At 39.0% G+C, this 27162-nt stretch overlaps 1 protein-coding gene across 1 annotated transcript in view; it reads left to right on the top strand.

Moving 5' to 3' along the window:
• The window catches only part of CDH6 (cadherin 6), a 107129-nt gene extending 87084 nt beyond the window's left edge, over positions 1 to 20045 (top strand). The window contains exons 8-12 of the mRNA XM_040588222.1: positions 3952 to 4088; positions 8689 to 8810; positions 9616 to 9733; positions 9822 to 10073; positions 13715 to 20045. Of these exons, the coding sequence (XP_040444156.1) occupies positions 3952 to 4088; positions 8689 to 8810; positions 9616 to 9733; positions 9822 to 10073; positions 13715 to 14205 (1120 nt within the window). The 3' untranslated portion in view covers positions 14206 to 20045. The remainder of the gene's footprint in view (positions 1 to 3951; positions 4089 to 8688; positions 8811 to 9615; positions 9734 to 9821; positions 10074 to 13714) is intronic.
• The last annotated feature ends 7117 nt before the right edge of the window (positions 20046 to 27162 follow it).

Raw genomic sequence — 27162 nt, 5'->3', positions numbered from 1 at the left:
TGCTAATATCTTGGGTATCGCCTAGAATTTAGGGGCACGGGTTGAGTCGGCATCTTTTTGACAGGGTGATTTTTTTTTTTTCCATCATGCAATAGAGATGCTAAATCCGATTTTCACTCTGAGCTTCGGGGAAGATGCAATTAGACTGTATATATATGACTTGTCACTTGCTTGTCAATTTTTCTTGACGGTTAAAAATAAAATCTTTAGACACTTGATATTACAATGAAAACCTTCCATTTTCTCCTCTACTTGAGTGAAGATTTCTTCTGTTTAAACAAACTGAGCCTTAACTCTGTTAGATGAAAGCCCCTTTGATCTTCCATTAAAGGAAACCTTCAAAATATCATTATGAAAATGCATTATGAAAAATTCACACACACTTACCTTCCTGACCCACAAATCTTCCTGACTTGTGGTTACATTAGACAGCAAGCTGAACAATGCAACAATAGCAAAATATGAAGTGGGCATCTGCCCTGGTTGTAAGACTGCATAATCGTTCATGACCTGTGTATGGTAAAGCTACATACATTTCATCAGTCCAGACCTTGTAAATAAACTTTACTGTGGCCATGAAATTGAGAAAATATAAAAATACACTAATAGATGTTTGGCAGTATTTGAATATGCATCCCAGCCTAGCAACATTAATACATTCCTGAGTAACACTCCACTCTCCAGCTGTGTTATAAAAAGAAGGTTTGCATCCTGATTGTATTTGATCTAAATAGAAATATTATGAAGTGCTTCATACTTAAAAAAAATAATGCTGCAACTGGCACTGCTCTATTGTACATCAGATCTTTTTACATTGCTAGCTGAGTTTTTTTGCTATAGTAACTCCTCAGAGGCATAATGAAGTTCATCAGTCACTGGAACTGTCTCCCTGCTGTGATTTGATTTACTAAAGTATCCCAGATGAAAATGATCTGCAAACAAATGTAAGGCTTAATTTTGTTTGTGTATTTTTACTGAAAACATATTTGCATGTGTTAGATTCTGTCTTTCACCCTCCCCTTCTTCCTGTTACGTACAAGGAGAGACTGGAATCTGCATAGATACTTTTAACTTCCTAGCTTGTCAGTTCCTGAATTCCTGAATTCCTGATGAAGTCCTGAAATCAGACAAATACACACCAGTAATTTCATTAAATAAATATAAAAATTAGTTTGATGTTGTCTGCTTCATACTCACTAGGTTATGATCCATAAGTCAGAATCACCACCAATTTAACATAATTAACAGTCCTTGATCAAAAGAAACTGAGAAACAGAAGTGACAGCCTAGCTTATTAAAATCATCCTTCTAGACAAGGGTTAATGGTATAATTAGAATATGCTTTAATTGCATTGACCTTGTATGTATTTTCTTTTGGATATGAAGAAATAAAATTAACATTTCATTAAGAAGCTTTTATCTGGTTCGTTTTGGTTTTTTTGTGAGTTTAACTTTCCACTGTACAAATGACTGAATATACATATGGTTTTACAGGGACTTATACTTTAAAATTCTTAATATCTTGAAGAAGTCCTTAATGTTACAACTCTGGTAACCTTAGAAAAAGTCCAAAACAATTTTATTTTTTTCCATTTCTTCCAGATACTGTACCACAGATTGAATTTAGAAAATCTTACAAAGTAAACATAGTGATTACAATATGCCAAGGCATTAGAATGTGCTAAGGCAGTAAGATATTTTAAATCCATTTATAATAGGAAGCATGAGTGAAGGCATAATTGAAGATTAAAACTCCCAATGAACAGACAACTCATGCCTAAAGCCAGTTGCTTACTTAAATATCTTGCTGAATAAGCCTGAAACATACTATTACAGTTGGCTGGAACAGCTAATCTATGGAAAATCCTGATACTTCATTTCAAATAGAAATGCAAAATCTAGATTTACTGCAAAACGGAAATACCAAAGTATTTCAGCTGAAAGATATGGTAAAGAGCTACAGAATATCTGAAAAAAATAATTGAATTCACAAAATACCAACATAATATCATGTAAAAGCCTGAATGAATGAACGTTGAAATGAAATGTTTGCCATATCAAATACTTACTTTGTCAAAATATAAGAGAGTTAGAGTGGTTTGTAGCAACTTGTTTCCACTAAACATTTCAGCTAAGTAAACAAATTCACATGTGCTGTTTAGATTTGGACAAAATAACACAGCTGTCCCATCAGTCAGCGCTTGCCTATTGCATACCTTCTCACATACTCTTTTCAAGCTGATGGTAATGTTGCAATGCTGCATAAAAGAACTAGGTTAGTGACACCACAGCTGACTTCCTGCAGCTGAAATTGCAGTACTTTTAGGTAAGTCACAGCAATGAATAAAAATTAAATCAACTCCTGAAAAACTAGCAAGGTTTGCCTATGCAAGTCCTACTAAAAAAGGTTAGTTTTTTGTGCAAGTACCTTTGAATCTCATTTGGCTGTTGACATGGGAATTTAATGTGGAAAAAGAAAGCCAGTCTAGTGCAAATAATTAATACTTGATATAGCTTTGTTTAGGAAGGTAGGCTACACTAAAATTCTTATTTTAGAATAAGGCTAGTCTAATTTGCTGTGGATATTATATCCCATTTGTTTTACTTGCAAAGAAGAAAAAAAATGCAGTTACAAGATAATTATCAAGTTAGGTAATTTTAAACCTTTGTCAGAATCACATGTTTCAACTGGACTATTCTGTTCCCTCCTCTTTCCGTGCAAGATCTTTCTGAGAAGTTGAGACACTGCACAGGCACTGGGAAATCTGTTCAGAATAAGGGACATGTCACACAGCTTATCCTAGGGCAGAACAGGGAGCGGAATTTTTTTCTTCATCCTCTGCATTCCCTTCAATCCTGTAGTCATTGTCCTGGCCCAGTTTCTGTCTGACTGCATACCAGCTCAGCCTTATCTTTCTCCTTGTCTGGACACAAGGGACAGCAGTAGCTGCCTTGTCTCCATTGTCATGACCTGCAAGGAGACCGAGGGAGCACCCTGGGCTTCCTAAGGCTCTGTCCTGGATTGTACATCAGGACACATTTGGGCTTGAAACAAGAGCAGAATAATGCAACTGCATTCTTGCTTTAGCAATACCAGGGACATATTTCCGTCAAAACCGCTGCAATTTGTGCAAGAATTTTCTCTTTGTGAGAGATGAAACCACGTCACAGCATTTGGATCAGGTTGGTATCACCCTCTCCCATGAACTGGATAGTTATGCTTTTAAAGCTGGGTTTAGCTCAGCAGAAAAAGCAAAGATCATACTGAAAATTGGAAACTATATTCAGACTCTGAGCTCCTCCAGAGCTTGTTAGCATTCATTTTCACATCTAGATACCAACAAGCAGGGCTAAGCATGTTAGTTTTAATGAATTACAGCAAACCCTTATGGGATATGTACCATGAAATAATGACTCTCTGTTCCATGCTGACTTCGGGGGGGGGGTGGGGGGGGTGGGGGGGGGGGGTGGGGTGGGGATGGGGGGACACGACAGTCTTTTTAAATGCTGGGAAGTAAAAGGCAGAAATGCACCCCAGCTGTCAGATTTTATATCAGAAATCATTTGGAACAGTTGAGATATCCATAAAAAGAGTTTTTTTATAAAGGGAAAGCCAACTCAGCCTTAAACTAAACTTCCTATCTTTCAGGACACAGATTTAACATTTCTCACTAAAAACAAAGCTTTGATGATTCTCAGAGGTATGTAAATTCTGCAGTAATTCATTTACTCAGTGACAATGCTCCACCTTCTAAATCAAACCTCCAACATGTCATTATCCAGTAACTCAGAACTAGCTCTTTGTGTGAATAAATAAAGACTCTGAAGCCTGCGCTGAAAACAAAAGACAACCCCATTTGCTAGCTGTTTGATGTCTAGTCTTAGAAAATGGTTTAAGAATTAGAAATTAAAAGGAAAGCATTCTCCTAACCCCTGTCTCTGTATTTGCAGGTACTCTGTAGATCGACACACTGATATGGACAGAGTATTCAACATCAATTCAGGAAATGGTTCCATATTTACTTCAAAACCCCTTGACCGGGAAACACTGCTATGGCACAACATTACAGTAATAGCAGCAGAGATCAGTAAGTCGAACCTAAATAGCACTGCAGCCCCTCATGTCATGTATTTAGCCTCCTAGCTGAGTGTGTGGAAAGCACGGCTGGAGACATGTCACGTTATATGGATAGTCCACTCAATACTAATGAAGAAGCGGTAACTCTGCAAGAGGTGGTCCACACTGTTGTGTTTACTAGGGACGCACTTCATAAAGAGGTAACTTAGCTGAGCAGGGAGCAGAGGTAACAATCCTGTGTTTTCTAATCAGTAATAGCCATTCTTAATTTTTAATATGATTGCAGAATTCTAGCATGCAGCAAGCAAGGTGGTTTAAAGCCAAACTGCATTCCATGGCTGAATTCAGTCAGAGTGAATGTAACACAGGCTGGATGTTTTCAAATAAGACTAAGGTGGCTGAGCTGAGTTAGGGGCCCAGATCTTAATCAGTTTTAAGGATTTCCATTTTTAACTTCTTTCATATCCTTTGAAATAGGACCTAAAGTTACAAATCTGTCTGTCAGTTTAGCATTGCTCAGAAGAAGGAATCTTGTGATACTACTAGTCATGTTGATTTTAGGAGCTGAAATGCCAGGGATCTGCCTAAGGACATGTATGCTAGGTGGCCTTAATAAACAATCCTCTTTATTTATTACATTAACTATAAGCATGTGACATGCTTGCATATTAGGGAACGCAATTCTATTTGCTTTTGCAGAGTCACAGTACATATGATTGCGAAGCATGGTGGAATGGTAGATAGATCTAATATAAACACCAGTTCTATGACAGTCTTTGTGCAACTTGGAGGCTAAATGGCTGCTTTTTTTTTTTTTTAAACATATTCTGAGACGATATAAGCTCCGCTTTCTTATGGTGTGTGTATGTGTAGATGGCTCAGTCAGATGCTGAATGGTGAGAGGAGTGTAATTAAGGAGTACTTGACTCTAGCTTTATTCTGTAGGTCTTTTTAAAACTGAAAATTGTTGTGAAACGATCCTATTGAGGCAAGCAGGTGGGGTTATGTAAAAGAGTGGTGGGCTAGAGCCTACAGGAATGAGGTTTCTGAATAGTTTCCTCCCTTTCTTTAAAGTTTGTATCTTTCAGTGCTAGGTATGTGGTTTCAGCATACCAAACTGCTTCTGGCTGACTGTTAGTCATGTGTTTGTGTTTCTATTAAGTCTTTGGAGGAGTGATCTCAGGTCGAGAGTTGTATGTTGCAGACTGAGCTCCTGGGTAGAGGAGGAGGGGAAAAATAAACACCTAAAAAGGAAAGAATAGCAAGAACATTTAGGAAGAGCAATTGTATTGATCCTAGCAGACCTGAAATAATATACAGTATAGAAAGCAGTATGCTGTCTGAAAGCCAACTTAGCACCTATATGAAATACTCAATTAGTTCCTTGCCTCCTTCCCTAAGGACAGACTCTCTACTGGGCCAAACCCTCTCAGCTAAACCTCTTGTGTCTGACACAGGCTTCTGTCTTAATTATTATTCTTCTTTAGTCTGAATCCTTCCAGGCTGCAACAACCTACTTCCCAGGCTGTGTTTCACTGAACATAGACCAAATTTGGCATAACTGGTGTAAATGCCTTCCAAAGGCAATTTTCTTGGTTGAAGTACAGCTACTGTTTAAACGAGCCTTGGTCTGATCCAGGCTATCTCACTAATTTTAGTCTCAAGAGACTAGACTGGAAAGCACTACTGCTTAACATTCCTAGCTAAAACCAGTAATTTCTAGCAAGACTAGCTCAAGTCCCATTCCACTAAATTCCAGCTAATCACTGATTGCTCTCAGTAGCATACCATCGCATCGACCTCCAGATATATTTCACTGAAGTAACCTAAAAGAAATATCTATTCATGTTACAGGCAGAATGTAGATTCAGATAGATGGGTGCTCCCTTTGATTAAAAAAAAGTTTAAAAAATGATGACGTCTTAAAGAGAAACACCTTTCAGTGATGACTGGTCTTGATTATGTTTTACAACTGGAAAAAAAAAAAAAAAAGGAAAATATGGAAGTTGTTCTGCCTTTAATTGTCTAGAACTGCCAATATATGTCAATAGCTCCATTTTTAAAGTGTTATTCTTTTTCACCAGTATGAGCTGCAGTTGCTCAGCAGCCGGGAGAATCATGCTGTGAATGTTGCAAACAAATAGCTGGTGACACACTGGGTCAGTACATCCGCCATAGTCAGAAGGCAAACTGGCAGTAAAACTCAGTACATAGGGCTACCGATTCACAGCTGCAGAATTACAGCTGATTTACCAGAGAGAATTCCCATAGTATTTTTAAATATCCTTTACTTAATGCTTAAGGGTAGATCAAACGTTGGTTGGACTTTGAGGCTGTATTCAGAAAAAAATCTTTAATGGTTTGTTTGCTGGCTCAACAGAAAACATACCGCTATAGGGATGAATAGATTTAAGCAGTTTGTTGAGTCTGTGGAGCTTATTTTGGAGATGGAGTCCAGCAATAATTAAAGGATAATGCAAACAAATTAACATAAATCAAATAATTTACAAAAATTATTGAAAGGATAATTTGATTAATACTTGGGTTTTTATATTTGAAAGAGAAAACAAAAAAAGACTTAGAGGTGTATACATATATTTCAACTTAGATTTCCATTAAATCACAGAAAAGGCCCATGTCCTTAGAGAATACAGATTTTATGAAACTTCTGTTTATTACAGTATCATTTTAAATAGTGATGATCTTAAGCACCTAGAAGTAAAATGAAAATATGTAGTTCATGGTTCAAAAAGCAGGAAAGAAAACAACTAATCCTTGAGAGGAGAGGAAACACATTAGTCAATATATTGAAAGTATTTGTTAGAAAGGTATGCCCCTGTAAAATAGTCCTGCAACTTCAAATAAGTACCTTTGATTTCTGCCTGTTATAAAAATTCAACATTTGTATTGATGTATTTTAGCATAGAATTCAGCCTAGTCTATATTGTACATAAACTGTTGTTTTATATATTGAGTAAATTTAGCCCAATGGTTCATATTAGAAAATGGTTTATGCCTAATGGAATCATATTAACTTCAATGGTACTGTGGAGCTTTAAAGCACAATATTTTGTCCAAATGACTGAGCTCTTTAATACAAATATACAGTGCCAATTTTGGAGAAGGCATTTTTGAATTTATAAAAGTATGATAAACACAGTAATAGGACTTTTATTAAAGCCTAACTCAACAAGCTACTATAATGAATGTTTGTAGAAGCATAGAGAGTCTTAGGTCTGCTATACTTAATTGCATTTTTTTTCATTTGAATCATAGGTTAAAACGCATTAATAAACTATATTAACATGGGTAGGAAATTAAAGTAGCCAGACTCATTGTGAACCCCATGAAAGGGAGAGGGAAGGTATTTTTTTTTAAATTAAACTAATTTCAATCACACTCATTCCCTCATAGATTTCACTCTCTCACATTCCCAGCCCCACCGAGGTGGGTATTTCTGGGTGATGTGGCCCAGATCATTCTTTGTGTGATATGGAGCATGAAGGACACAGGTCAAGTCCTGGCAATGTCTCTTGGTTTCCTTTTTGATTAGTGATAAAAAACTGATTTTGGGGCAGATCAGATACCTTTTAAGAGTCGATAGTTGTTATAGACTTGTGCCTCAGAATCTTGCCTATTTCACCATTCATGGCTCCTAGGCAAGGTTGCCACCTGTTGCCTTTCTTCCTTATTTTCTCTGTCTTCATGACTAAAGCCTGTCTCCCCCCAGTAGGAAAAGGAATGGTCCAACAGGACCAATAGTCCAAGAGGAAATGGAATAGTCTAAAAAATGTGGTTCTTTCCCAAATGTTTTCATTTTTATCTAGAAAGACTACTATTTTCATCAGTATTTTATGCTCAGGAATTTCCCTGTCAAATTCAATCTCTTGGCACTATACAGTCCTTATAGGGAAAAAAAAAAAGGTGATTATATATGGGGATCTGCACATTCTTTATAGTTCTTATGTTCTTCAGCTGGTACATTTTAGTTAACGTTTTAGAAAAGAAGCCAAATCAGTTCACAACAGATTAGAAAATATCTGTGATCACAGCCACAGTTACTATTTATATAACATAATGGTAATCATGGCAGCTTAAGGAACTGCAACAAGATTCATAGGGAGCAGAATATTATATATAACAGGTGGAGAGAAAAAAACCCCACTCAGTCCCATCTTCATGACTCTTCAGTCTTTCTGCTTCACAGTTAAGGAAGGGAGTATGTTCTAGAAAATTTTTTGCCACCAAACTGTATCAGTTAGGCTAATAAATAGATTTGATTTAACTCCAGTATTATATATTTTACATATATATGTATATATATCACACATACATTCATAATCATTATTGCAGAGTTAAAAAAAAATTGTAAATCCTTGACTCCTGCCCAACGTTAACTGTATAGTTTACACAGAATCGGAATAATGATAACACAGCACAATTTTGTGGATTTACCTATCATGCATTCCCCAGAAATCAACAGAATATGCAGAGTGTTGTGAGTGAGAAGAATTAAGACAATGAGCCCCTAAGTCTGTATTTTTATTCTTCTATAAAGTCAGTAGCTGGGCTAAGTAAAATCTCTATTCTTTCTGGTTTTATCATTCCAGATAACCCAAAACAAAGCAGCCGTGTCCCAGTGTTCATTAAGGTTTTGGATGTAAATGACAATGCTCCAGAGTTTGCCATGTTTTATGAGACCTTCGTCTGTGAAAATGCAAAGGCAGAACAGGTGTGTTTTCTGCTTGTGCTAAGAAAATATTCCAAATTAACTGAGTTTTGCTACTACTATTGCATCACTTCATCAAGAGGTGTACTTTGCATTGCATGAAACTGTCAGTTTTGCAAAATTAAACCAAACAGTGGCTGCACAGTATCTGATTACACTTGGCATTCTTGCAGCAATGTGACAGTATCTTCTAGGCTGTTGTTTTCTGTACTGCACCTTGTTATCCCCGATTCATTTTCATTCTGTGATTCTTTGCATTATTTAGGCACCTCCACTGTATCCTTCAAAAACAGTTTCTGGTCTGTAACTTTTACAGGTCCTGTCTGTGATATAATTATTTCCTGCCAGATAACTCTCACTCTACCAGTCCTATTACTAAATGGTTCAAAGTAGCAGGTAATTTGGAAGATTCAGCCAAACCATTCCTGTGACTTGAGATCTGGGTAGATAAATACACAGCCAGCTTGGTCTGTCTCAACTTTCATCTCTATTGCTTGTCACATGCAGAGGTTTCCTACCTGTCTGGAGTGGCATCAACCCAAGCTTGCTCTTGAATTCAGCATGATTTTCCTGCCAACTTCTAAATTCATTACGTTACTGGCTGATGATATGGAATACAATAACATGGTCATCCTAAACAGCATCAGCAGCACATGAATCACTTTTCTTAAGCTCTCCATAGCAGCATCAGCTGCCTTAAAGCAGGAGAAAAAAAAATGAGTAAAATAAGATTGCTTTACAATCCTAGATATATAAATAAGTGTAAGGTCCATTGACTTTGAGGATAATTTTGTTCTTATTGTTTCAGCTGATACAAACATTAAGTGCTGTTGATAAAGATGACTCTTACAGTGGACATCAGTTTTCATTCTCCTTAGCTCCCGAGGCAGCCAGCAGCTCAAACTTTACACTACAAGACAACAGAGGTGAATTTCTAGGAAGATTTTTCTTTATTATCTCATCCTTGCTTACAGTCTTCAGATGAAGAATTTAATGCGTGCTTTGTGTTTGCAGACAACACAGCAGGGATTTTCACCCGAAAAACCAGATATAACCGGCATGAAATGAGTACCTATTTCTTGCCAGTGGTAATATCAGACAATGACTACCCTATCCAGAGCAGTACTGAAACAGTGACTATTCGAGTATGTGCTTGTGACCATCGAGGAAAGATGCTGTCCTGTAATGCAGAAGCCTTGATCCACCCTACTGGTCTTAGCACTGGGGCTCTTATTGCCATTCTTCTCTGTATCATTATATTACTTGGTAAGTAGCTCAGAGGTATTTTGTTCATTTCATGGTTATTTTGCATTGCTGCAAGTTATGATACAAAGGCTAGGACAAGAGCAAAATGAAGACATCCTCGTCTTGCCCTGCATTTATATTATTGTATTTCCTCCTCTGAGGGCTCCTACCGATACAGTGTATAGAAAACGTCCTATCTAATCTTGGTTATCTAAAAGTTAGCGATGTCCAAGGAAGACAAGACAGCTGGGCTCCACCCTTGGGTCAATGGAAAGAGACAGGCACCTCTAGAGAGACATTCATCCCATCCCCTTATTGGTATCTGAGGTGGATCAGGCACCCTCTGCAAGAATCTGTCTCTTTCTGTTAACTGTAGAAGGAGACCAGATAACTTCGTTTTAAACAGCTAACTTCCTGTGTCTAAACTGAGGAGAAAGAAGTGTCCGTGCTTCTGTTCTGCTGGAAAAGGATGTTGAAATGGGGTGGCTAATAAAGCTGTCTCTCAAAAGCTGCCGGGTCCTTCCTTTCAGCCACCTCTGAATATGAACAGGTTGGATCCTGCGTGTGCAGAATGTACAGATAGATGTCTGGCTACAGCACTTACAGGTGGTCAACATTTATTTTTTTATAAAAATAAAGGCAGTTTGCAACATTTCTCACATTCCTCTTACTCGGATTCCACCATACAGCAAACAGGTGATCCATCAGTCCCTCAGTCAGTAGCCATAGTCTATTCATCTGGGCAGAAATGTACAATACAACACAGGCAGTTTTCAGGGAGATGTTTTTAGTCACCTTTAGGAGAGAGGGAAGCCAGACTAATTTTATGGCAGTAGTTTCAAGCAAAGGAGAAAATGTTTCCTCAGTGATACCACTTCTTTCTACCATACCCATCCTTGGATTTACTCCTCACCACTGCCAAATCATCCTAATTCTTACTATTAAGAAAATTTCCTTCTCCAGTGGTGAGTCAAAGACCACATTGTGATTCTTAGATTTTAAAAATATAGTCAAGGCTTGCCCAAATAAGCACTATCCCATTTTCAGAAAAGATTCCCACAATAACAATCCTACTCTTAATTTGCCATTAAATTTATTTTTCAAAACATGGTATCATTGCCTCTAAGGGCTGAGCTTACTTTGTATCAAGTTCCTTACCAGAAAGAAATCTAATGCTGCAGGTAGTCTTGCACTTGTTAGTACAACTGTGCTCATTAATATCAATCTGACATTAAACGATTTCCTGGTTTATATCAATCGAAAATAATTGATTCTGTGTGCTAAGCAGCACTTTATGTCAATTACTGCTTATGCCACCATGCACCATAAGCAGATTTTCAAATAACTCAGCTATATAATTTTTTGTTTTCAAGATGGTTGCAGGGTTTGCATGTGCAATGACTACAGAGTGAAAAACAATACTCTGGGCAGACCTGAACCACATCTTAAAGTTTAGCAACAACAAAAAGTGCCTACAAATTCCTAGGTTTATTTACAGTTTGAGCAAGTCTAGCGGTTTATCAGGAGGCCTCAGATACTGCTAAACACTGACATGTAAATAAAGGTGATGTACTTTAACATATAAATTATAATGGGGGCTTTTGTCTGCAAGTTCAGCACAAAATAAGAAAATCCAAGTATCATAGATGTGACATAATTATCAAGATCTCGTCCCTGAATATTCTGTGTAGCGTCTTTTTTTTAATGAGGTACTTCAGTAACACATCAATGTAAAAATTGTAAATGTAAAAATGTGAAAAACATTCCTATGCTTTCTCAGATCATTCTACAAGTCGCTATTCTGGAAGCTTATTCAAAATTGATGCTGTGTTTTTCAAGTTCTCCAAAATTCTCTCCAGCTACCTCTGTTCTCTCACATGGATCTTTCCCCAGTCCTCCCATGTGGTGTCAGAGCCTTATGCTCTTAAGGAAGAGACTTGTCTCTTACTGCATTTTTGCACAGCAGCACAAAGAAGCATCACCCAGATTTGGACCCTTACATGACATTGTAAGTAAATCCTCATCATTAGGGTGACTTGCTTGAAGCTTTCACCACCTGAACCAGCCCTCCCAATTCCTTCAGTTTCACCACCTCACTTATTTCCTTTTAACTCATATTAGCAGGTGTTCTCGCTTACTTAGACTATTCCTGTAGTAAAGACACAGCTGGAATTACAGCATTTTCCTACTTTGTCCTGTCTTCTTGGATCCCTCTATAGTCAATGGAGAGAAAGAGTACAAGACGTCTACAACATGCTTGAGCACACGAACAGACACCATCTTGCTCTAGGCAATCCTGCAGGGGAGCCCATCATTTAAACAAAAAAAATCAGCTTTTTTTTCTGTCAAACAAAGCTAAGAAAGACAAGTTTCAATGGGCTAAAATTTTGTCTGGGGGATGTCCTTAGTCCTTGGCATCGCCCGTAAAAGGGATACAAATGAGGAAGGGACTGAAAAAAATACAAAAATCTTTAATAGTTAATGTGCTTTGACTCACACATCATTTTATAAATACATCTGACATGAAAGATAATTTTGATCCACCTTATCATCTTATATCAATGAGTTTAGGCATTTTCTGATTTGCTTTGCTCTTCTATGAAAGAACTATAAAGACAGCAAGACATGTCTTTTCTTGGAGTTTGCACAGCAGAGCTGAAATACTGGACACTGTGGACCTCAGATTACCAAAGCAACAATGATAGTAGTAAAACATCCTTGCTTCTTGCTGCTGTTCATTTGTAAATATTCAGCCATTTACCATCTTAAGGTAGGATCCAGCTAAGAAATCTGAAATTAGCTTCTAAAGGAAATAGTGTTGAACATATCCCCTCCCACCCTCTGTGCCCACTTCTCCAACCGTACCAGGGATCAATGTTGAGAAAAAAATATTTCCATTTGGATCAGGGCCTTGGAAAGAGTTCCTGTCCTCCAAATAAATGAAAAATATATGTATATACACACTTATCTTAGAATGAAAGGCATTAAATATCTGAGAAGTCTCATGCCTCTGGCAGAATAAAAAAATACCATCATCATATCTCATCAGTCTAAGATTTAAGCCATGTACTTTTTTAAGGTGATGTACGTTGTAAAAACATGCCAGGGAAGTTAATAAAACTTGGACTTTGTGCTGGCTGGAAATCCATTCCATGTTCCAAGCATTTTTCCAGAGAAGAATTGATTTACTTATCTTGAAATGCAGCTTTGCTAACCTTTTATCGTAGCCCAGTAGATACTAGCCTTGTCCACAGCGTAAGTTGCGTCTCTTCCCAGGGGTTCAAGGTAAATAACATCTGCTACTCATTTTGGAGAAAGTGTTTCTTCCTTCCCAGCTTTCATGAAACTAGTTCTGTTCTCAAGGCAACAGAACTGCTGTATGACTCTGGGTAAAAATGTGCCTGCTGACAAAAAGACACTTCACTTGGCTTCTTACAAGCTTGACATCTCCTTTCTTCTAGTGCATATCCATGTCATTTCATCTCCCAAGGTACTCACAGGCAGAGCAAGTACAGTCTGAAAACCTGACGTGCACATTTGCAGTTTTGCAAAACATCTTTTAAAACTTCAAATTCAAGCAGAGGCACAGCATTTCTTTGGGGGTTTAATGGAGTTAGGGATTAACCTTTCCCTTTCTCTTCCCCTGTTATTTTTGTTTCCAGTTACAGTGGTGCTGTTTGCAGCACTGAGGCGGCAGCGGAAAAAAGAGCCTTTGATTATTTCCAAAGAAGACATCAGAGACAACATTGTCAGTTATAATGATGAAGGTGGCGGAGAGGAAGACACCCAGGCATTTGATATTGGCACGCTGAGGAATCCCGAAGCCATAGACGATAACAAATTACGCAGAGACATTGTGCCAGAAACACTTTTTATGCCACGGCGGACTGCAGCAGCACGAGATAACACGGATGTCAGAGATTTCATTAACCAAAGGTTAAAGGAAAATGATACAGATCCAACGGCACCCCCGTATGACTCGTTAGCAACCTACGCGTATGAAGGTAATGGTTCTGTGGCCGAGTCCCTCAGCTCCTTGGAGTCGGTGACTACGGATGGAGATCAGGATTATGATTACCTCAGTGACTGGGGGCCTCGGTTTAAAAAGCTGGCAGATATGTATGGCGCAATGGACAGTGACAAAGACTCTTAATATGTTGCCTTTCTTTTTTTTTTCTTTTTTGTTTCCCTTCCTCATTTTTGGAAACAGCATTGAGATATGTGAAGTGGCTATTTATCTCTATTTTTCCACAGCTGTGTGAAAGGGTTCTCTGTTCTACCCATTTAAATTGTAAAATGACTGCAGTCTGTGTGGATCAGCCATCAGAAAACCTTTTCTAGTATCATTTTATGAGCTTCCAAGGGGCAAAATTCTTATTTTTTAGTGCATCCAGTTTACCAAGCCAATCTTACAGGCACAGTCGTAGTGGAGGGGGAAAAAAGATCAGATGGGGAGCAATATTTTTACTTGTTCTGCTTATATTGTAAATTGGAGTATATTACTGTTTAAGCTCACTTGCTCTTTTTACTTGTATTCAGACTATTCAGCTCAGATGACTGCTCTGTTGATTGTGTATTGCACATCCCAATGTAATGAGGTACCCTAGTTTACCCTATGTATTATAGTCAAAAGTAGTGGTGATGGAATGAAGGTTTATTATACAAGTAGAGTAAGTTGAGAAAAAACATCAAACATGCATTTTACTCATGAGGAGGGTAGAAAAGCCTAATGGTTTTTTAAACCTAAGTGTTTTTCTAGAACTCGCCATTACCCCCAGTGCACTGAATCATATTAACACACACATATATATAGTTCATTGACTACTATGTATATATTCTTCTGACCTACCATTGCTGGAGAGATACGTGTGCGTGCATGCGTGTGTGGTTAGCAGCTCCAATACCTAATTCTTAGATGATTTCCCAGTTCTAACCCAGATCTGCCTTGTGATACAGGGTAAGTCATTTAACCCAACTCCAGATTAGATCATGACTTAGAGGAAGGAGCAGATAACTGTTCTTCATACATCTTCGGTCGGCCTCCACCTGCACATCAGTTCAGTGGTGGCCACTGCACTGGGGAGGTGGGAGTCAGGCTTTTCATATCCATCTACTTCTGCCTCTTGTCACATGCAGGAAGGGATTAGTAGCAGCCCCAAGGTGACTGCCACACATTGGGGCAACAGGAGCAACTGCAAAGGAGGAAACAGTGTTTTCTTTGTCCTGACCTTCCCTGCCTGGATGCCGAGGGTGGCTTCCTCACTGACTCTGGCCAGTTTTGCTATCTGTAAAGTGAGGAAATAATGCCTACCTCATGAGGATGTCAAACTATATAAGTCATTTGGAAAATGCTCTAGCAATGGAAAATGCTGGCATTCTGCTGGAGAAAGTAATTTCTCATGCTTTTTGGGTGGTTGTTTTCTTTTTTTTGTTTGTTTTGGGTTTGTTTTTTTTCCTTCCCAGATTCAAGCCCTGAATGCACAAGTAAGCGAGAATCAATTGTCATTCCAGTGGCCTGAAAATTAGGTTTTATAGCTATAACTCATTTTTTAAAATAAACTACTCAGCCAGGTTTGTTAAAGACTTCACCAAAAGGTAAAATTTTAATTACAAGTCTGTGTGTGTGTGTGTTTATCTGCTTTGCCAAGCTAAGGGGTGGGGGAAGATACCGTAGTCTCAGACCAAAATTATTTTCTTTATAACTTGTACACCACTCAGTATTTCTGTTGGTTTGTCAAATGCATGCAGTTGCTGCTCTTCACATCCAGCCTCCTAGGAGAGGCTATCTGGAGAAAACCCTAAGGATCTGCCACGGATCATACCCAATTCCAGGAGCTAAAACTTACCCCGTGTCCCAACGTAGGGACACAGCCCATGGCACTGTGCCAAGGAAAGGAGTTTATTTTTAATATACCTCATACATAACTAATCTCACGTATTTCATTTTGAAACTGTATTTAATACTGGAATTACAGGCATGGATCTATTTCCCCCCTCCCCCTCATCCTAAGTGAATCAGTTTGAAAACCAAACAACAGCTCTGATTTACTCTAAAAATAAAAAGAGAAGGGAAAAAAGTTAATAAACAGAAAATTAAAAGGGATTAAAAATTAATCCCTGGAATTCATTACTCCTAGAGAGTTAAATAAAGAGAGCAGTAAGATTCGTAAGTATTAGAGTTTTACAAGCACGACGACATAATTTCAGGTTTGGTGAATGGGCTGATGGCGCGGGGGGTGAGCCAGCCACGCTGCAGCGCCCGGCTGCACCTGGGGAGGACCCTGTGCCATGCGGAGGAGGACACTGCGCACTTGCAGCTCTAGGGCAAGGCAGCTGGTGGCTCACAGGTGCCCAGCATGATAGATTGGGTGGGTTTTCAGAGCAGTGGAGCCCAGAGTTTCAAAGGGTGCAGAGCTCCTGGTCTCCCTGATGGAGGCCTCTCAGAGTGCTTCAGCCCAGCAGTGAGGCGCCCAGCTCCATCGTCGAGGGGAGTTGAGGCTGTTGCACCTGGCACAACGGCAATGGCACGACTAGGCCCTTACTGTGCCCTCCTGAGGGCTCCTCAGTAATTTACAGTGATAAAAGTCTTTGAAAGTCTTGCCCTTCATGGCTTCATTGAAACCAGAGTGTCCAGGAGGCAACAGGTCCTGGCTGTAGGACCACAGGAGGGACCGTCTGGGTCTCAGACAGGTGGAGAGCAGCAGATGCTCAGCACCACCTGCCACAGGCCCCTCACTTGAGGCTGCTCTCCTCATACAGCCGGCAGAGACAGCATACCCCTCACGAGGCTCTCGCCAGCGGCTCCCTGACACTGGCCTGTGTCTCACCCTTCACTGCATGGGGCTGCCACTCAAGCTCAGCGAGCCCAGCTGGATGCCCAAAGCCAGCCAGTGGACTGGCCCTTCCCCTCCTCAGCCCCGAGGAAACAGATCTGTGTGCAGAGGGGATGGCAGAGGTGGCTGCAAACCACACATGCCTCGGGCCCTGCGAGCCACCCCGAGCTCACAGGGAAGAGGGAGCCACCGCCAACAGACTTTGCACCCTGAAAGGTCCCGGCCACCCCCCAGGTCAGCTTGCGTTAGCCGCTCCTTGGGGTGGAATAACAAGATAGGAGGATCATTTATCTCCTTGTAACTACTTTCCTATATTTGTACAGTGATTTTGTCTGATTTAATGATTGCTAGTAGTAGTCCAAGCACAAGTTTGGGGATTTTTTTTTCCTTTTTTTTTTTCTTTTAATTGGAAGTTGTTTTTATCTTGTCCACTGAGTGACACAGTAAATAACAGAGTGGCTACTTGTGCCTGTTGTGTAAATATATTATATATAAAATTATGTTATGTCACCACAGATATGATGCCTGAATAGCGAATGGATTCTTCTAAGAAAATTCAAGGCAAACTTGCATCCAAATTATTGTTTATGCATCTAGGTTGCAAGCTCTATTTTTCCTGAAAATTAGACAGATTTAAATCTCTCACAGCAAGAAGTGTTCAATTCTGTCTTTTCTTCTTATTTGGCAGTACCGCAAAGTGCAATTTATAAAATCAGTACTGCATATTAAATATTGAAAGTGCCATATTGCAGTGAATACAAAACTTTACAGTAGTATTTCTTTGCACTTTGTTGCATGCCAGCGTGCTAGATGATAGAAGTCAGTATTTAACAATGCTTTCGCACAATGCAAGAATTGTCATGAATAGATAAACAAATGTTAGACTATGGGTTTTGAAGTGGGGCTGTTTTAAGCCTGCTTTTCTTACAACCACACCTATTTGAGAAAAAGAAATTTTGTTAGGAAGTTTAGCTATGCCAGATAGAAAGATGAGCAATGCAGTAGGCTTTAAAGTTGGAAAAGCAACCGATCTAACAGCAGGGTATCTATTAAAAGACACCAAGGAATTCAGTGGAGTTAACATTAAACCGGGACGTCGTTTACATGAGAGATTTTTCCATCCTTACTACTGCAAAACAATAACATCTCTACACTTGAAATAGCTTCTAGTACAGCTATTTCATCCCAGTTCCAAAACAGGCCACTTTATTTTAGAAAAAATGATTATTTTTTTCACTCCAGAAGAATGATTATTTCAGGTTAAAATCAATTCTGTCCAACAGCAGTACCAGTATGGGGAAACACGGCAGCAGATGCCTCCAGTGCAGTTGCACCAGGACAACTCGCTATGTAGACAAGCATTTGGAAGAGCTGAGGCAGAAATTTGCAGCGAGAACAAGTTCTCTCTGAACAAGAGAATTTAAGGGTTTCCACAGGGCTCCACTGACAGTACCACAGGACTGGGATGTGTTTCCAAACCTGACTTAGACAGAGATATATCTAACCATAAGAAAAACAAGTTGTCTGTGTTTTCCAGTTATTACTGATAAAATAATTGCTGGGAAAGATTCTGCATAGAACAACACTCCACTTGTACCTACACTATTATTTTCTAAATTTATCCTAAGAAACAGATATATTTTTCTGACATTTTTTATTTTGTTAGTTGTCAGGTCTTAATGCATTTTATGGACAGGTATTTCCTAGCTGTTAAATGTGAATGGGAGAGGCAACCTTACAATGATTCAGTTTTGAAAGTAGCAGGCTACATTACAGGGCACAACATTTCCATTCCTCTGTCACAAGAAAACACAAACAAAACAAAACAACAACAACAAAAAACCACAAAACCCAACTAACTGAATATCTGCAGTACCATAAAAAGCAGAATGGTCATAAAGAAGTAGAGCAGGGAGAAATGGCTCTGGGAATGTCTGTCTGCACATGTACAGTATGAATAAAAAGGGAAATCCTGGACATTGAAAGTTGGCCATGTTTGAAAACCAGACTTTTCCATGTTGATCAGGGCCAACGCTGCACAGTCACTTCTAATACTTCCAGGTTTCCTACAGCAGCCAGAGGGAGATTTGCATGACTAGGAAGACAGAAATCACGTTTTTCAGAGCAAGCAAATAAAACCCAGGTCATTTCCATGCAGATTTCTAGGAAAGAAAGTCCTTTTGTCATGTTTATTACTAAAATGTGTTAAATTTCTGCAGCAGATCTATCTTGATGGCCTTCTGCAGGGTGAATTACAGAGTGATTCTGAACAGGTAACTCTGAACACCACATTGTTAGCTCTTCCTGTCACCATCTGTTTTAAATCTGTCCATGTTTCCTTTGGCTATAAGTAGTTTCAGAAGACCACTGTCCCAGCTGGATGCTGCCATCCCCTGCCCATTTGTGTTTCAATTAACACGGCAGTCGGAGCTCCCTTGTCAAATGAGAGCTGACCAAATTAAGTCATTACACTACTTCCAATGACTGTGAATGATGTCGTAAGTTGTGAAAGGCAGGGTTTTTCTCCAGCCCTTCTAGACCTGTGAAACAGCAGCTGCCTCTAATAAATGTCAAAAATGCAACATTTTTTATTTTCAGTTTAGTCTTCAGAAAGACTTGTTTTCTTAGAGAATGTTTCTGTACTTAAAGAAGAGGAACAAAATCATATTTAATGTCTACAGCTTCATGCATTGCTGCAGAAGTGAGGGAAAAAACCACAGCAGCCAATGCAATGTTTTAATGCCAGACTCTCCTCTCAGTAGTTTTATTTAGACAGAGCTGAAACAATCTTGATCCTGCCCATCACTTTGCAATATTACACTTTTCAGCTCAGACCTGCATTTGTCATACAATAAACACTTACCCAAACAGTTCATAAAATTCAGCAGGAGGTATCTAAAAGCCATGGCTGGGATTACAGGGTGTACAACAGTTAGAGAACTGGGACTTTCAAAGGATAGAAAGTGAATTGCATGGGGGTGGGGGCTAGGTAATCAGTCATATGCAAAGCAGGCCCATGGCACTTAGAAGCCACAAAACTATCATATTAATGCATAGAGTTACTGAATTTCAAAGAGCTTTTACAGAACCTGCTCTTTTTTTTTTTTTTTTTTTTTTCTGCATGTGTCTTTTGCTTTCTTAAAAAAAAAAAAAAGAAAAAAAAGAAAAAAAAGGAAGGGAAAAAAAAAAAAGAGCTGCTAACTTCAAATTTCTCCTTCCACAAGGTCGATTTAACAGATAAGGCATAAGTCCAGCCTATAGAGAAATCCTTTCCACTCCCATGGGCTTTTGACCTTTCCTATGAGACTGCACTATATATGTAAATATACCTGGAGACACTTTCTATGAGCTTTTAGTTTTCTATGATCTATTACTTTAGTGTTTATTAAAGAAACAAATGTATAGAACTATTAATCATTCAGGTGAACACAACAAAGAAACAACACTGCAAACACAAAATTGTTCTGAATTTTGACACATAAAACTCTTCAAAATCACTGTACTGTTTTAATTCTGTGATTACTTTCATTGCTTTGAAAAATTAAACTTAAAAGAAAGGCCTTACAATAAATGCTATGTGCATCTTAACTGTGTTACTGAGCAAAATCAATCTGGCAAACTCTTATTGCGATTTGTGATTTTTAAACCCTAAAAATAAATGCTTCTCAATATTGATTTTTTTTTAATTAAAAATACTTCCAAACATAAATTGAAACTGATGCCACCACCTGGGAAGATTTACTTGCTGGCATGCTCCAGCCACACAGTCTCTCACGATGTCATCCCCTGGTTGTGCCAAGGGAGCCTCAGCATCGGATGGATCTGGTCATGGCTCAGCACAGAGGATCGACTGCAGGCGATACAATTTTTGTCACCCAAGAGATTTACACCTAGAAGCTTCCCTGTGTTGCAGAGGGACCTATGCTGGAATGATTATCTCTTCTGTAGTGTGGATGGGCAATCTGTTGTGGTCAGATGGCAATCGCGCACTCCTTCCCTTACATCTCCTGTTCACTGTACTGTCTTCTTTGTTGGGGGTGGGGGCAGGGAGAAATGAAATTTAAGGATATAATGAGAAACCAATTTCAACAACAATTTCTCACAGACAGTGAGTTTGCCTTTTTGCAAATTGATTTTTGTAACAAGTTATTTATATGATACTACTTAATAAATTGTTTTTTCTAACTTTTTTTTTTCCTAATTCTCTCTATCTATGTTTTGTATTTATAACACTATCATAAAGATCAGCCTTTGAAAAGATTCTGCAGTCACTTTAAGACACAGGGTTAAACTGACTCAGTCTTTCAAATGCCATTGGTTGTGTGTCGGGCTTGCAACGTGCAGTAAGAGCAGTAGGATCACTACTCTGTGATCAGCGAGGCCTCACAGAAGAGTGGTATCACTTCAGAAGGCATCATTTAGTAATGCTTACTATGGGGAGGATATTAGTCTATAATCACAAGCCAAATTTTGACTAGCCAAGGTTTCCCAGGAATTCAGCAGGAGCTTTCTTGAAAAATCATGTGGAATACCTTCCTTGAAGCATGTAAAGACCATATCATTTATAATAGCACTGTTCAGTTATTTGCCTTTCATTAGATGAGGTCCAAAAAAAAAAAAGACTTAAAGGCTCGATTCAGTTATGGAGAGTGCAAAATGTCATTTGCATTATCTTTCTACATAAGGAGAACAACCTCCAGAGAAAATTATTCATTTTAGCACTTCCTTAATAAAAGATCTGTCTAAATCTCCAGAAAATCCATCATGGTCAAATTTCTTCCTAAATACAAAGACAAAGAAAAGAGTGGGAAAGGTCACAGCAAAGCTGTACTTCATGAAAAGCATTGGAATAAACCACAAAAAGCAACCAGTTTAACACTGAAACACATTATGTGGTTTTAAAAGAACAGTGTAACTTTTGTAACTGATGAAAGGAATTAGGTTAAACATCCACCTGCAATCCTTGGTAGACCTTCAGAAGAAAAAATCTGTATGAATAACCTAAGAAATCAGGTGTTTTAGACAATGGTGGATCATAAGGCTATAAATACATAAGTGTTTAACAATCTTATTATCTCAACACCAAATCACAGAAACTCAGCACTTCACTGTACATGGAGGACGTAGTTACTTCCCCTCCCCACCCTGCAGTAAGGACACACACCTTGCAGGTGTCACCACAGAGGGGCTGCAGTTACCCCATCTCTTGGCTCTGTTAACTTCTTGCATTAGAGCAGCCCTACAAGATTTCACAAAACCTCAGCTTGAGCTTGTCATCTTCTAAACGAAAGACAGAAGCAGCAGCAGGAATCCTGGCTGTCCACCTGCTGAGAGGTGATCCAGGCTCTGTAACCCTCCATGTGTACTGAGGCTCTGAGTGCCAGAAGCAGAAGGACTCTACGACTTTTATTTACATGAAAGAAGAATCTGCCGCATTTCTTATCCTCTTATTGGATTTACTATATCAAAGAACACCTCAAAGGCTAGCATTTCAGCCAGAAAACATATTGGATTCTCAGACATTAATTTACCAGGTTTACCTATGTAAAATAACTTCCCCCCCAACAAGCAACTCACAAACCATAAAACCCCCAATATTCATCTTTCAGTAATACTACCAAAGTCATCACAGAGACAAGTTAGCTAGACAAGACATTAAAGCATTTAACCAGTCTGTTGAGTTTCAAGGACAGCTCAAACAAGGGAACCAAAGCAAAAAGCAATACATTTAACTGATGCTTTAATAAATGCATTAAAATTGCAGGAATAATCACACAAGCAGCCAAGTGAATTCAGCGTTAGTCCTTCCAATTTTAATCGCAGATAATGTTACTTCTGATGCTGTAAATGAAACCCAAATTTTTTGGATAAGGTACAGACATTTTTTTAAAAAAGTACATATTCTTATCTAAAGCCTTTGAATCCTTTCCTCTTTCTTGCCAGTACTAGTACACCTTTCTCTGTTTTTAGCAGTCAGCTGTCTAGCAAATACCCACCCCCTACATTTTCTTTTCTCCAAACTGACCACACCAACAGGTTCTCAGTAGGCCTGTGCCTACATCAGATGTCCAAGCATAGCATCTCTGTCTCTCTAATCAGAAAACCTAGTTCCACTTTCTTTATTTCCCACAAATTAGAAAGCAAACATGAGCATTGTCAGAGCCCTCAGTCACTCACTATTTCAGACTTGCTCTAGTACTCTTTATGCATTTTTTAACCTTGGCAAACCATAGAGTGTAAAAAACCATGTATATTTTTACTAATTATGGAGATACCTGTAGCCTGACAGGACCTTATCATGTATCTTACTTTATTTAATAAAAAGATAAAAAACTTATCAGGATCAGGGGAAGAGAGTCAGAAAGACTGTACACAGGGGGACATACTGACCTGAATTTTCCAAAAAGCTTTGGGGTTCTTCCTCCTTTATAAACCACTCCACACACACACACAAAAACCCCACAAAATCCAAACTGGGCAAAATCACCTGAACCCCAAGACCTGTATACAGCTTTCCTTGTACCCTCTACTGGAACTTTGCTGGCTGGCTGCTCACGCATGATCTTAATTAATAAACAAATGAATAAATCCCCTCCTGATTACTTTTATATGTTTTTCTAAACCTCTGCTTCTACCTACATTGTCAGACAAAGCTGCTGTCTTTACAACTTAGCTAGGGAACTTATTTCTCTATCAGGATGCAATTGTGTATTTCATGTCAATTATCTTAATTAGAAGCAAGCTTAACCCATTTACCAATTACAGCTGCAGCATATTAGAACAAATTCTCAAACCTCCTTTAATAAAATAAAATAAAGCCAAAAATTCCCCCAAAGAACAAACCTAAACTCTGGTAACAAGACATTGACAAGAGGACTGAATAAAAGAGCTCTGGTAAGTGAAACGGTGAGGAAGCTGGTGTAGGGACAGAAGGAGAACGTGCGGGTCTGACTGGCTTAGTCTCTGGCACAGCATTCCCATAAGTCTTCTTACTGGCAGCTTGCAGAGGGTGCACTCTTCACCCTGTTACTCATTTCACATACTTTTCTCCCTCAAAACCAAAAAACAGAGCTATGTGCACCTTTGTTTTGCCACTGCTGGGAATTTTGATGGCCCAACTTATTTATAGTTGGGCTTATAATATAAAAAAAAACCAACATATTGTGCCAAAAAACCCACTATGCCAAAAAAAACCCCACCCCACATTCAGCATTTCATTTTATTGCCCATTAACAATTACTTTGCAAAACCAAAGCCAGGTTTTCTCTGGCTCCTCCTCTCACTAATCACAGACTTTATCACTTATATTCAGCTAATACCTATTGCCAAAGACAGCCTAAAGGGGTAAAAGGAATCCAGTGACAAGAGGGCCAAGCCACCTGTTACTGCTCCAAATTACGGCTGGCTTAGCCACATCTCTTCACAAAGCCTTCATTTTTTTACTGACCCATTTTCTGTCACAGTGTCAAATGCATCAAATCTAGAGTTTCCCATACCAGGCATCCCTTATGACTTATCTGTGAAGACAATAGATTTCAACTCTTCTATTTGGCTTCTCATGCATGCCACCAACTTTTTGAGAGGCACCCACCTTTTATGCGCACACTGGATAGGAGTCTAAGGAGCTATGTGTAGAAATTATTCCACACATTCTACTATCTGCCTGCACAGAGCACATGATGGGCAAAATATTTAGCCCGCAAGGTTCTAATATTCTGCTCACCTGCAGCATCTACCAGGTACTGACCCAATTATGAGTGTTTCCCCCTTGCCAAGTTTGCACATTCAGAAATAGTAACTACAATGGTTTTTTGGTTTTGTTGTTTTCTGGTATTGTCAACATTTTTCTATACAACTTTTACAGTTGTTTTTTAGTAGCAAAGAAAAGTCAAAACTACACTTTGAGATTCACTGTTCTGATATCTCGGTTTTTAATCAACCTGTAATATAATATTGATTACAAATGCCCTGAAGACAGGTACTTGTCTTTAGAGCAAATACTTCATATAGCTCTTTATTGCAGAAAGAGCCTTTCAAATGTTTTGATACCAAATACCCATCTGGCCCATGGGCTCACTAGCTTGAGCAGTCAGAATTATATCATTGATTCTGGCAGGAGTGAAATGGGAATCCTGAAAGACAATACAAGTTAACTGTTTCATGACCAGCATGAAGCACAGCAGAAGACAGAGAGACTCAGTTTAGATGTTGTTCCTGAGGACTATGAAATAAAACAACTACACATGAACAAAGATCTTTGGCAGGAAGATCATAATATATAAAACATTGTGCCGAGACTTCAGCATTTCATTTTATTGCCCGTTAACCATTACCTTGCAAAACCAGAAAACCTCCTCATTGCATGTCAGCTGAGACATCATCAAATCCTCTCAGCTGTCTCCTTTCTCTCTCTCTCAAATCCTCTCCACTGGAAGCCCAGGTCCCTGATGCCAGCAGAGCTTGCTCTGTGCCAGCTCTGGCCACCCCTACTGCGTATCCAGCCTCTAGACCAACTGGACCAAAGCTCAGCTGCAGACTTTTATTTCATTCAGCTCTTGTTCTCGCATCTTCTTTCTGTTATCCTCTGGATAGCTTACACACATTCATAAACATTTACAATATATAGTAACTATATACATATAAAGCTGTTACACTAATGATTACTCAGTCTTAACACCTTAATCCATCTTGTCTTTTGAAATCCTGCCAGGTACTTAGCCCACGCTCTGGTTTACACCTACAGGTGTGAACAGACTATTCACATGTCACTGATGCACACGGTTCTGGGCACTCACTACATACCTTTTACTTGTTGGTAAAGTCCAAAAGACCTTTTCTGTATGTGCAGTCCTGCCAGCACATGAGTTATTTCTGTCATTGCTGGAGCTAGTACTTCAATGAAGTGAGAAAATGCAAACTCCAAAAGGTATTTTGATTACTCAAGGTAAAACACTTTCCACTTAGCCTACCTTCCCACTGCTCAATCTCTTTGGGACAGCAAGCAGTGAGTTGGAGGCCACCAGAACTCTTTTAGGCTCCTTAGCAAATAAGGCACATTTTTTATTTGGTGTGAGGCATATTGAGTACAGGAAAAGAAGACACACATATCATTCCTCCAACACTGAAAGAAAGGCCCAGAAAGTAGTTTTAGAAGCAATTTTTCCAATTAAAACAGTGGCCACCTAGTGCTCTCTTCCTCCCCCTTCATCCTCAGCACCAGCTGTGGAAAAGACAAGAGTCTGCCTGTGTTTGTCTCACTTAAGGACAAAAGGGGTTGACACTGCAGCAAATGTAAAGAAGTGCTGAGGGTCAACTGGAGAAAAGTTGTTCCTGACAGAACTATAACTTGGACTGTCATAAAGGGTTAGTGGACACATTTACACACCTCCCATAAACCCAAACCATTAATATCGCAGGCACGTAAGAGCTGGTCAAAGGGAGCTCAGAAATACAAAGACTGTTCCAAAAAATATGGAGCTGGTTTCTAGAACCTGATGGGGGATCAAAAACTGACTTTAATTTATATATATATATAAAAAATTATTCAGCCTGTCAGTTCACTGAAACTAAAGGTACCGGTGCATAAAATGAAAAAATATGCATAACTCTGGCAAGATTGGTGTCTTATTTTCTTCAAGTCTGGGACACGGATTGAAACTCTAATCAGTCTGAAGTACTATTTGAAAAAAAAAACCACTTTCACACTTGTGAAGACATGCTGATATGCTGCAGGTATGAGAGTTTATACTTGTGACAAAATTATCACATGTACTGTTAGGTGCTGTCTGTTCTAATCCTCAAAACCAATGCTGCTTTACTGCATTAGACTTCTCATCCATTGGCTGTAGCCACATCAACTCATTTGTCATAAAGTCAGAATAAGAATACTTAGGCAAAGTAGCTTTGGAGAGAGCTCTCAAGCACATGAATATACTCCAGGCCAGGGTTCATTAGCACAATTAACGCCATATTCATAAACTTGCTCCATTTGAGGGGATGGCTGCAGTGCTCATTCACTTGAAATTGGCTCAATACAAAAGTACTGGTGTATCCCTCTGCAGCAAATGACAAAAGGATGGCCTGTTTGATTTCCAATACCCTCCTTTGCTGCTAATGGGTTTGCACCTGTAGAAGGATGCTTGTTTAGTCAGATGTTGCTTGCCATGTCCCGGTTTTATGGAGTTAAATATAATTACCACACAGCAGAACAAAGCTAAGTTGCACTGGGCTGCACAATTTAAATGAATAAATGACACTTTGGCGTATATTGGTTGCAA

The sequence above is a fragment of the Falco naumanni genome, chromosome 3 (assembly GCF_017639655.2).
Source record: "Falco naumanni isolate bFalNau1 chromosome 3, bFalNau1.pat, whole genome shotgun sequence".
NCBI classification, from domain to species: Eukaryota; Metazoa; Chordata; class Aves; order Falconiformes; family Falconidae; genus Falco; species Falco naumanni.
The sequence above is the reverse complement of the archived record's forward strand: the minus strand, read 5'-3'. Positions and strand labels throughout refer to the sequence as shown.